At 38.7% G+C, this 13,108-nt stretch overlaps 1 protein-coding gene across 1 annotated transcript in view; it reads right to left on the bottom strand.

The window, feature by feature from the left end:
- TRAK1 (trafficking kinesin protein 1) overlaps positions 1–13,108 on the bottom strand; it is a 90,273-nt gene that overhangs the window by 10,285 nt on the left and 66,880 nt on the right. Inside the window, exons 13-14 of the mRNA XM_066631118.1 lie at positions 11,880–12,196; positions 4,698–5,027 (exon numbers count right to left, since the gene is read on the bottom strand). Coding sequence (XP_066487215.1) covers positions 4,698–5,027; positions 11,880–12,196 — 647 coding nt within the window. The remainder of the gene's footprint in view (positions 1–4,697; positions 5,028–11,879; positions 12,197–13,108) is intronic.

The raw sequence follows: 13,108 nt of genomic DNA, 5'->3' as shown, positions 1-13,108 counted from the left end.
TAACACGGAATGCTAAAAGGCCAGCTCTGACATTACAAGATGGGCATGGTTGCTGTTCCCGGTTGGTAATTTCTTACACCACTCTGGGAGGGTCACAGAACAGCAGATCATGTGGAAGAGGATCACTGATGTGGTCACTTTCTATGCCAGCATCACCACAGAAGTCTGTCATCTCTTCCCAGATGATGCTACTCTTCTAACACTACCAAAGTTGAATGGGAGGAGTGCCAGTCATACAAAACAGCATTAGGGTCAGTTCTTAATTATCAGCAACTTTTGAAATGTCAACATTAAAAGGAAATGTTAAAAGTCCATTCTATAAACAAGGGCTGGGCGGCACACAAAAAGTCTGCAACATTCAGAATACTCATACATTTCATCTTCCTCTATAATGAACCAGAGACAAAAGTATCTATCATCATCTTTTATTACAGTACTGGATCCAAATAGAAAGGCAGCAATAAATATTAGAATATGTCCACAACAGTACTCGTATCTCAAATGTGTGTGCATGCACCCACACACAGCTCACTTTTGTATCCAGAACACACTTTTTGGATCCACTACTGTCCATCTGCAACACTTTTTTTTTTTTTGGCTCTCTCTCCCCTCCTCCCCCAGCAGAGACAGTGTCTACAGCTGCACCAGATAGCAATTATGTTGATATCATTCATAATATATCCTGTGACACCAAGCATGAAGGAAAGAGGCAGTAATGCCATATGTTGTGACACTGAAACAAGACAAGTTGCTAGAATCATGAATCTTAGGATCAGATCATAATTCATTTAATAAATTCTTAACTAGCATTTAGAAATTGCTAGAGAGTGCACCTGCAGAGTACAAACTGGAACTGGCCATAAAGTATGTCATGATACTCAAGACACTCCTAACCCCATAATAACCTTGTGAATCACATGTATAAAGAAAGCTATACAAGAGCTTTGTTGAGCCCTTCACCTAGAGAATCAATGTGGAATGGCAATCTATATGATCTCCCAGGAGATTGTATTCCTTACATTGTGTAATCTGGGAGGTCATCTCTGGTAGTATGTGTGACTGTACAGTTCTGCCTAGTGCATACACAGAAGAAGCAAATGCAAGGAACAAGTGAAGGCAGAACTGGAACTGGGCAAATAAAGATGCATATAAAAGTATATTAATGGGTATAGCCAAAAGGAAAGAAGGATAAAGGCAAACAGAAGTTTATATGTTAAAAAAAGGCAACGGAAAGTAAACTAATAATAATACTTAGCATTCATACAGCATTTCCAAAGTGTACGAAGTGCTTCAAGTGTATTACCTTACAGGGTTTGTGTAAAGACTATATCAAAGTATTATCCTCACATTGCATCTGGGAAGCTGAGGCTGAGAGGCAGTGGCTTGTTTAGGACCACATACTGAATCTATGGCAGGAATGAAATTCAAATGGGGGACTTCCTGATTCATAGCAGTCTCTTAACCACTACACAAAACCAGGTTTCAGAAATGCACTGGCTGGTATCTTGTGACTTTAGTGGAGAAATAAGTACACTATTACCACACTGCAACCAGTACCACCTCCTTTGTACCCTTTGTCATATGTTGCTATGAACTGTGCTAATCTGTCCCATTCGCCTTGCAACATACTTTATGGATAGCTCCCCTTGTTGCAAAGCAGTTCAAAGATTTTAAAAGTCATGCATCCAAAAAGCTTACTGAGGTGCAACCCAAAATTAAATACTAAAGCAAAGATATCATGATTGCAAAGGTTCTCTTATTTAGCAGACCAAGCCTTAGTTAATTAGTGTGGTTATAACATGCACAATAAACATGCTGGTGAGGACCCCCAAGACTATTTTTCTTCTTCCTCCTCCCAACAGTGATAAATTCTGAGTGGTCCATAGTTTGACAGCACATATGCAACAGTTGGACATATTGTTGTTGACAGATACATTACACCCACGTGTCACTCCAAACTTTCAGAGAGACACAAAGAGAAATGTACAAGGTTCTCCCTTGTAGCCAATACATTTCTTTTACAATCTGAGGCAAAACACAAAACTACAACAACAAAAAATACTGAAAAAAACATCATGCAGGCTTTTGAAACTGACTGTACATATGAAATTGTGAGAGCCTAACAAGTGAGTGGTGTCTGTGAAAGTGAAAAGTGAGCTTATTCGCCCATCTTTTAAAAAAAAGGTCCCATCTCACAATATTAAGTATTCTATTGGTAGTAAATATTGAAATCTCACAGTACAATGTTGCAAAAAATCCTCAGCGTCACCTTAAGAACTGATGTTGCTGATGCTTTAGATGTCTTGAGCGACTAGTGTAAGCAACGTAACTTAGTCAATGTACAAAGGAGACAGGGCCTAGCAATCATGATTCCCTGTATGTACCACGGAGAGTGAAGCAGAAGGTAAAACATGGAGAAAATCTCAAATAACCAATATGAAAAAAGTTATTTGGACAAAAGTATCTGAGAACTTGAGGTATAAATCAAAATATCATAGCTCAGTGCTAGATGACAAGCAAGAACGGAACAAAGCAGAGACTGTTTTCAATTAGGTACTTGCTGCAAAATATAGAAATCATCTCCCCGTGCTACAAAATCCACTGTAGGAGATACCAATTTTATTTCCCTCTTGAGTCAATATTAGAAGAGCTCAAGCTGCACCAAGCCAAAGTAAAAGAATGAATATGAAAGATAGGAAAAGGCTGCTAAAAGTAGTAATTGCACCCATTAAGAGGAGTTTGATATTGAGAATAAAAAAGGAATCAATTCTTAGAGCTCAAGAGGTCTGATCCTGCAAAGCTACCACTAGAGAAACCTGGACAAATGGCATCCTCCAGCAGTCAACAGCGTAGCTTTTCACATGGCTGTCGCATTCTCTGCCCTTTGAACACAATGGGAAAGAATGAGTCTCTGGTTAACAACCAGTATCCCCAACAGTTCATTAAAAAGACAACCTAGGATTTTCATTTCTATTTGATCTCCACAAAAATATCTCCACTTATTGGAGAAAATACACAGTTGCTAGAAAACAGGCAAGGATCAAATGAGGATTGGGTTTTCCCCACTGCAATTTAAAAGACTACAATTAAACAAGCAACAAGAGGTAAAATATTTCAAAAGAACAATTGCTTTTTTCTCTAGCCACTGGATCTGATCTCTCAAGCACTCGCCATCACACAATCACAGTCGTGTTGCCAGAAGAGCAGCACACCCCTACTTTTATTTACTTTCAAGCACCATAAACTTGCCTGAAAATAAGTATAAGTAAAGGGGAAAGTGATGAGTAACATTCACATGACATTCAGATTTGCATTCACATTCAAATTTTTATTTTTTAAAAACATACCGTCCAAAATGGGTGGGTTGGCAAAGGGTGAGAAAAAAGCTTAAAAGGCAGCATATAAAGTACCTAAATGTAAGTTGCTAGACCTATTCCTATCCTTAAATACTCACAATGTCCAGGAAAATGGCAATGAGCTCAGTTCCTGCTCTCTTATGAGGAGCCTTTCATTAAATGCACAGACACAGTACATCAACAATAAACTATCAGCAACAACCCAGAGCATCTCTGTGTATGAACTATGTATGAACCTAGGTTTGTAGATGTCACTCCGTTATCTGATTAGATTAGTTATGATCACCTGGGTGTTCCAGTCCCTCTCCCTTTATCTAACCAAGTGGCTTGGTTGCCCAAACTGTTATACGCACAAAACTCATCAGGAGAGTTGGCCAAAATTCTTTGTCTAAGGAAAATCAAGTCATGACAACATCTGATCCACATAAAGCTTTTCTGGGGTTTCACATGGCCCTTCTGTAATGGTGCAGAGTTTAAAAAAGGACAAGGGCTGCTGAAAGGGGATTTCATCAAAGCCTTGGGGGCGGGGGGGTTATAAGTGTCCAAAAATAAGCAAGGCAAATTGGGGAAAAATCAGATTTTTACCATAACAGTTTTACTACCTTAGAGTTTACCCCTTTGGGCATGTTGCACAACACATAACAGAAGTAAGACTGCTGCACTTATCCCACAAGAACAAATATTAAATGTGGACCATACTTTCTTTTTTAAATTGCTTCCTTGAATATTAACCCATGATTATACCAAAAATATGATGACTACATAACTCTACTTATCATAGCATACTTTGGTTGATAAATGATTTACTTGTGATTTTTGAGAATTTTGATCCTGTTTTGGAATAAAAAATTCTCTGCCTTTGTAGGTTGCTACTATTTCCATTAGAAAAACAAGCACACAAGAGTCAAACTACACCTTGAATGGAATATACAGTTTGACCCACAGAAGAAAAAGCAAATCTTACTAAAAAAGGATTTTTTTCAGAGGATTTTGAAAATCTAAGTTTCTGTATGCACACAATACAAACGTTACACACACAAAACTGACAACAAAAGTGTGTCTCCCTTCTTTCAGCATCTAAATGAATCACATTTTAGCAGCCTTCTCTTATCAAATTAAAGAATATAAACCATGCATTCCTGAAAGAAAAAACGTACAGCAACAGCAATGATGTGTTAAAGGTAGTAGTTCCGAAATGGGTTAATTTTTATATGCACTACCGTGCAAAAGCTACACATGAAACGACATTGTGGATGCTGCTCTGGAGAGATGGGAGAATGGCCCAGTAATCAACATCCTGCAAACATGGCAGTTGTGCTCGACTTAATGAGGTTCCCTCACCAGACCCCTCATCATCGTCAGTCGTGGGTTCCTGCATCTCCTCTGGGAAAGCCTGAGAGCGACTTGGGCAAGTCTTGCTGTCTGAAACAGTCACTTGTGCTTGGGACCTCTCACCTGAGGTCTCTGTGTGCTGAACTGGCGTTGAGGTAGTTAGGCCCTTGTATGTAATGTCACCTGACTCATCTTCCTCAAAATCATTAAGGCAGTATACTTCATCTTGATCTAGGTCCAGAGTCCGGAAGCCCTTGGTGACAACGCCAGGCCGTGGATCTAAGATCCCCCCCAGATGAGGCTGAGCAAGTTGTTGCCAATGGTGTAAAGTGACTGAACCTTGAAGAGGAATAAAACAAAACAGGAACAGTGAGAATTTGAGGAGATTTCAGTCTCATGCTAATTAAATCTATAAGTAGACCTATTCTACATACTACTGAAGTCTCACCATTTACTTCAAACTTCCCAGGGTTTAACAGTTTTTGTAAGACACCTCCACAATGGGAGACACCACCTACGTACAAATCAAACAATACTACTAGGCCAGACCCCCTGCAAGATATGGTGATGATTTTAAATTATTACCACTTCAGGGATGGATTGTTGCCATTCATATTTTTAACAGAACAAAAACAACAAAACATAGATTTTTTTTAAAGAATCACAGTACAGTAATGCAAACAGCAAATTGTCAGAAAGCATGAACACCAGGTATAGTTAGTTAGTTTTTAGTTAGTTAACCTTTATTGGCATTATAAATATTACAGCAGACAACTGACAACAAAGTGGAACAATACAACCGTTATCCACTAGACTAATTCAGGAAAACTAAATAGAGAAAAAAGAAATAGGGTCTAGAAAGAAAAGGAGCCAGAAGGGACAACCTTATCCTTTCAGTAAAACAGGTGTTAGATGGAAAAAGGTAACTACAAAAATTTTAAAGAAGATTTTATAGAACTAAAGTCCGGCGTTTTTTGTAATATATAGGCCAGGAAACTAGCCACTGAATACGTCAAGGGAGCAATAGAGTCTTCCAACAACTGGGGAAGGGGAGATACCTGAGGGGGGAAATTAGAAATCCAGGATTCTAAATAAATCCTACGATGGGAGTCATGAGAGGGACAAAAAAGCAAAATATGTAAAAGAGTATCCGGGGTCTCCCCACAGAATAAACATAATCGTTTCTCGCGAGGAACTCGCATGAAACGACCATAATGAACAGCTGAGGGAAATATGTTGAGTCTAGCGAGCATGAAGGCTCTCTTCAGTCTAGGATTAGTGAGGTGAAAAAAATAATTTGAAGTGGCAACAGCAAATTGAGGAAAAAGACCTAGGGAGAGAGGGGAACAGGTCAAATTAAGAGAATTTTTTAAAGTATTGAATTCAGCTAGGAAAAGGTGGTCTTTGATAATTTTATAAGCTTGAAATAAGTTTAGATCAGCAAGTGATTCTACTGATATGTTAATGGAGTGGAGTTTAGTTTCCACTATTTTAAACCAAATAAAGATATACATGTCACTCATTAATTCTGTAATTAAAGAGTCAGGGGAAGGAGATAAATGAATCCTTAACCAAAACTTAAAAGTAAAAAGCCAGGCATAAGTGGAGGGAAGGTGTAAACCAAGTTCTAAAAGAATAGTGGGCAACCGTATGAGATTAGGAATACCTAATATCTTTCTAAAAAAGAAAGAAGCAATATGATCCAAATCCTTAGAAACTGCCTGTATCCATATCGGGATACCGTATAATAAATGAGAAATAATTTTTGCTTTAAAAATTTGAATCGCTGCTGGGATGTATTGGTTTCCTGCATTAAAATAAAAATTTGTTATAGCCAAAAGATGGGTAGTTGTTGAAGAAATAACTGACTTTTTATGTTGAATCCATGATAAATTATAGTGAAAATGTAAACCTAGATATTTAAAAGATTTAACTTGAGTGTAAGATTGGGAATTGATTGACCATTTAGAAGGAGCCCAGGAGCAGGAAAAAACCATAATTTTTGTTTTGTTGGCATTAATTACAAGATCATTTGAATGACAATAAACTTGAAATTTGGAAATGAGCTCACGAAGACCGGATTTTGTGAGAGAGAGAAGTACTGTATCATCGGCGTAAAGAAGAATCGGAATTGGCTTTTTATTTATTACAGGAAAGGAATGAGAGGTGGTGGTTAAGCTGGCAGGAAGATCGGCAATGAATAAATTAAAAAGAAGAGGGGCAAGGATGCAACCTTGCCTCACTCCTTTATTGATAGGAAAACTAGAAGAGAGAATATTGGTAAAAGGAAGACGGATTTGACATTTATTATGGGAATGAAGTTGCTGTAACAAAAACAGAAGCCTCTGGTCAATGCCCCAGTTGAATAACTTTTTCCATAAAAGGGCTCTATTTATCGAATCAAAAGCACCTTGTAGGTCAATAAAGGCTACATATAGATTTGATTTATGACGTATGGAATATTTCTGGGCTAGAAAAGAAAGTGCAAAGGCATGATCCAGAGTAGAAACACCCTGGCGAAAACCTGATTGTTCGACTCCTGGAAGGTTATATTAGGTATATACGACACCAGGTATATTAGAACTAGTTCGTGAAGACTGAAGGGCTAAAAGAATCCAGGAGGTACACCATGAATGCTGACTAGAATTTATTACTGGAGACTAGGGGAAGAGTCATTCTAAAGAACAGTGAAAACTATCAACAATATAAGAGAACAAATCACTATACTTGTCTAGCTATCCATTATTGCATGATAGCAAGCAAAACATCTAATTGAACAGAAACTACTACTAGATAAAGAATGTTCTGTTATACCTGTAGATTCATCCCTGCATGGGAAATATTTTGGTAGAGAAAGCTATGCATTATTTTATAAACAAAAACATGAAAACAGTAGTATAGGCATACCACACAATCAGATACTGGCATACCTGAGGGAGTGGGGGGGGGGGGTAATTACCCCTATGGTCACCACCTGGTGGGGTGTGGCAGTGCAGCCCCTCCCCTGCAGCCCATTTTCCCCCTTTACAGGGTCCTTAGAAGGCCTTCTGGGGGCTGGGGAGGCCATACGCAGCCTCTCCGATCCTCAGAAGGTAAAAAAAATGTTACTTCTACTTCTGAAAACTTTCTTAAAATCCTGAACTCACGAAAAGCACTGCAATAATGCCCACTTATCTGTATCAGGGGACAGACTGTCAAAACTAAGCCCAGTTAATACTTTATAAAACAAAAGAATTAATATTGTTTTAGATTCAGTGATATAATTGAAAAAAAGATACAGGTGGGTGACTTTATAATGGTACCAAATGTTCAAGGGTTGACCTGGCTCAGTGGATCCTCTGATGCGTATAGACCCTTGACTAATGCCCAACCCTGTCAACACCCCTGCAGTTGCATAGTAATTACAACACCCCTCCCCCAAAAATAAGAGGATTAGGCTTAGGTTGCCAATACTGTCCAAAGGGCCAGCTTATTCTCACAGCTCTTTGCACTATGGCAATAGTAGCCACAATTTGTGTCAGGTATGGAAGAACAGCCCTGCTAGATCAGACCAAAAAGTCCCCCTGTAATGAATGGTCTCTACAAGATGTTTCCTATGCTCTAATGGCAGCCCTAGTTTTGTCAATATTGCTAGTAAAAAGCCAACAGAGTCACCAGGAAGCATTCTCATAGTTATGAATTCCTGAAAACTAGGGCATCGGGTTGCAACATTGACTACTGGTATTTTTACATGTTCCCTCTGGAACATTTTATTTTAAAAAGTATGATCTATGTTACATAAAACTTTTGTAGGTGGCATAAACAGTATGAAATATATAAAACTGAACAGGAATCACACATATAGAAGGTCTACTGGCTGTAGTTTTTGCCACACCTAAAGCTGTAGCAAGTGAGAATCAAGAAGTGGCCATCAAAAGATATGCTAAAGCATCAAAAACTATCATTGGGAAACAAAGAATGATTCTTGAACAGATTCTTCCCATGACTCTGTGGCTGGCTGAACTCCTAAATGGCTTATAAATAGTTCATAAAGGCATTACATAAAAGTTGATGAAGAATTCTTGCAGAGAAAGAAATGGAAAGTACTATGACAATATGAGTTATATCCGGTTAATCGTGATTCACAGTGCAATCCTATACATGTTAACTTGGAATTGTCCCATTATATTCAGTGGACACTTTCAGATAAGTAAATCCCACTGAAACTGGGATTTCAGCCCAATTCTATGCATATCTACATAGACTTACTCCTAAGTCCCATTATAGTCAATAGGGCTTACTCCTAGGTAAGTGTGGATAGGATTACAGCCTTAGGACCTAATCCTATCCAATTTTCCAGTGCCCGAGTAGCTGTGCCATTGAGGCGTGCACTGAATCCTGTGGTGGGGAGGCAGTCACAGAGGCCTCCTCAAGGGAACATTTGTTCCCTTACCTCAAGTCTGCATTGCAGTTGCACCAGTGCTGGAAAGTTGAATAGGATTGGGCCCTTAGTCATGTCTAACTACATTTAGGGTGTAATCCTATACTACAAAGCAAAAGGCATTCATATTAAACCTTAATTGAACTTTCTCTCACTTTAACTATTGAACAAAATAATCCACTACTAATTCTTTTGTAACAAAGGTTATAAAGCCATCTATGCAGTAAACTCAATGGATAACAATTTAACAAAGCACTCTTTCTTTGCTTCTATTTCCTACAACAAATATTTGTTTCAGTAGCGGACTCTTGAAAAACTAACAAAATGACACTCCATGCAAAATACAGTGGATTGCAGTCCAATGGTTCCAGAACATGATTAAAGAACATGGTTCTAAATTGGTTCCCGAATTCTAAGAATAATTTCCCCCCAAAGCAAACATACTTTAAAAAGGGATGATCCAAAATTCAGTCCCCTAAAACAAATACACAACACATTTTAAAACAAATGTATAGTAAATACAGAAACTCTGAAGGTGAATAGTAACAAGAATGGACTATAGTAATAGAAGAAAAGGTTCAGTACGATTTTTTGAAAAAGGAACAAAGTGAAAAATCAAGAGAGACAGAAAGGTTATGGAGACTGAAAGTTTATTGAAAGAGAAAACAGAAATAGGTGAATGACAAAAACCTATTACAATGCTCATAACCAGTACGTGAAGGTTAGCTAACCAATCTCTTAAGTGATGCGATGCCAAAATTTCAAACTGAAGTTTTATGAAAGCCACACTAAAAAGATCTTACTTATTGATTCATTTGTACTGGTTGTACATGCCACTTTCATGCAAAATAAATGTATCTATATTTCTCATTAAAAAGAATAAGAAAAAAGAAATCTAGTATCATGCTGAATTTCTTCTACCCTAATCACAACACATGGAACGCGCCACCAAACTGAAACACTGCAGCCACCCGCCTATAGGTCGATCTCACAGATAAGTCGAGGGCAGGATTTAAGCCCCAAATCACGGAATTTTCTATGACCCTCGGATAAGTCGGGGGTTACCTAGGGGGGGTCTGACTATAATTTTGTCTGATTTTACCCAAGGCCAGATCCTGAAAAATAACCTTCCAGTAATTGTTACCTAAAAACTGTACACAGTTTCTAATTTATTAAAAATACAATAAAAGATCATAAGATGCATTTTTGTTCATTAACTTTTAAAATTCTGGTCTTCACAACATTTGTGTAAACACTGCCAGAGTAAGTGCCTGTAAACAGCCTACTAGTAGAACCATCAGCCAAATCCTTCTTTCAGGTGCCTGGTGTGTGAAGCCAGAGGCTCTGCATATAACATGCAACATAAAACATGCAATTGGGAGTGTGCAGTTCAGTTCACAGCAGGGAGACAAGCAACAAGGACTGAGCTGCACACAGTTGCAACCCTCTTTCCTCAGAAGCAGACCCACTGCTTCCATTGTGTTATTCTTAAGCAACGGTGCACTGCCGCCTGGGACCTTGTTTCAGATGGAAATGAGGATCACATCCTGGGGTTTTAAAAACCAGACCCCTAATCTTGGGGGGGTGTGTGTGTGTGTGTGTGTGTGAAATTATTTGCAAATGACTTGCCAGGAATGTTCAGAGGCAGCAGCAAAAGAAGGAGGCATTTCCCTTCTTCTCCAAACTGGAATTGAGACAAAGGGGCTTCTGGGAATTATGGAGAGGCTTTGTGGGAGTATGTGCTGCATTGCATAGCAGCAGCCCATACAGACTACAGTTCCCAGAAGCACTTTCACTTCTCTTCCTGTCTGGAGAAGAGGCTGCCTCTGAATACCGTAATTACTGGTAAAAATTATCCTTTTTCTCCACCTGCTTCCGGATTCTCAGCCCATTTCCACGCCTTCCCCCCACTTCACCAGACAGCTGCTGGGCCTCCATAAGCTTCCCAGAAGCTCCCAGAGGACTCTGCCCCATTCACTGCATTGACCTGGGTATAAGTTAACCTAGGATCTCAGATTCCATTTTTAGGCATAAATTTTTCAACCTATAGGCAAGTATATATGGTAGTTTAAGAGCTTAAAATGAAGAAGGAACAATGGATAGATCCACATACACTATAAACTCCATGACAGCAATCCAACTCACAGTTAAAGATGGTTCACTGATACTTTTTTCAGTGGGAGCTAACTGCATAATGGATTGCAAGCTATACACACACAACAGTCCTCAATGCTTATGGAAAAGCAACAATACATCTTAGAAATGAGTTAAGGCTATCAAATGCTATGTATTGGTTTGTAGTAGTCACAACAAGATCAGAAGGACTTGTGACAGTGATTTGAGACCATTGCCTACACGTCTAGTGTAACACCACAGTGTAGCAAGGATTTAAGAAGCTTGCACAGAATTTCATGAAAATAAACTGATCGTACATGTTACAGATTAATGCATCACCATTCAACTCAACACTATCTCATAAACCAATATAGGTTTAGTGTTCTATGAATGGGCCTAGGACACCAAACAGTATTCACTGAATGAAGTGAATACTCTACTGAAATATATTAAAGGCACTGCACACTTTAGTTTTACTTTTGTGATGCCTTGCTCCATAAATAAAACTCAAAAAAGTTCAAACAAACAACGTGGATGGCTATCTCGAAAGTAAAAAGAGTATGTGTTACAGAGATTTCCTGATTCCTGTTGATGGAGAAGAGACCACAGACAGTCACTAAGTAGAACAGACAAAGGCCGAGGCACTTTATTATCACCTTCTAAGGGCTTCACAATCTGAAGCTTCTCTGGGAGGTATGAGCGACTGCTGATGGACATTCCCGAATACCCAGTAAATTCAGAAAACCTGGAGTGAGTTCCCAACGACATGATACTCTCTGTTGGAGTCATGGTGCCACTACGGAGTTCACCATTCTCTGCCAGTTCTCTCAATTTTCTTTCCTGCTCTTCTTCAAAGAACTTCCTCTCAGATAGGTAGTTCTCTCTCCTAAGGGACAACCTTCGAAGGGCCGTTTCCAGGTCACTAAACCCAGGTGTTCCTGGTGTTCCAGGTTTCTTGTTCTTTTCTTCACTTCTAAAAGAAAGAACACACACATTAAAGGGTATCACTTCAACTGATATTTTGTGTACATGCAAGTAAGAGGCATCAAAGGGAAAAGACCACAATGTCAGTATCTGAAGTGCCAAAGAAAACTAGTTCCAGCTTTGCATAGTGGGACAGTGACATTCTTCTGGTACAACAATCTTTCACTTTTGAAATGAATGATTGAGCTAGAAGGGCAATATGCTATTTAATGTAACTCCAACTAACATCTTTTGTGAGAGCAGACCCTGTTATTCAGATTTTAGGTGCTTCCGACTAGGCAAGACCAATATGTACCATGGTAAAGATGTCTGGAGCACATACAAATGATTTAACAAATACAGATGTGAACTGCATCACACAACAAGGAGAGGAAGAGCAAGCTGCTTACTGACTTTCTTTCCACCACAGTCACCTCTCAACCACCCCTTATGAAAAAAAAAACTTTTTCAAATTCCATACAGCAAACGGGTCAAATACTGTTTATCAGTGATGAACAATACTGATACTCCAGTCAGAAAAGGTTTATCAGTACATAATTAAAATGTATTTCTACATCTATGTGGACTAAAAGTGTGTTTTATTTCTCATAACTAAACATCAGGTCCTACTCTTAGTATGAGAAAGATCTGGAGACAGTACACATTCCACAAGTTACACTATAGGCTGACGCCAAGTTTCACAACTTGCTGGCAAAGGAGTTAATATGTAGTTCACTTCCCAGCTCAGGAAAGTCCCAGTCAACCAATTATTTTACTAGGAAGATACTGTACTGTTAATAGTTACCTTTCAGAACTAATAGGGTTGCAAGTAACCCTTCAACTAGTTTCAGTAAATGTAGTCCATCAACATCAAAATGATTTGCCTCAACTGATGATAAATTTGAGAAATGTAATTACACCG

This window comes from Tiliqua scincoides, chromosome 5, assembly GCF_035046505.1.
Source record: "Tiliqua scincoides isolate rTilSci1 chromosome 5, rTilSci1.hap2, whole genome shotgun sequence".
NCBI classification, from domain to species: Eukaryota; Metazoa; Chordata; class Lepidosauria; order Squamata; family Scincidae; genus Tiliqua; species Tiliqua scincoides.
Note: the sequence above shows the minus strand (reverse complement) of the source record. Positions and strands in the feature narration are given on the sequence as shown.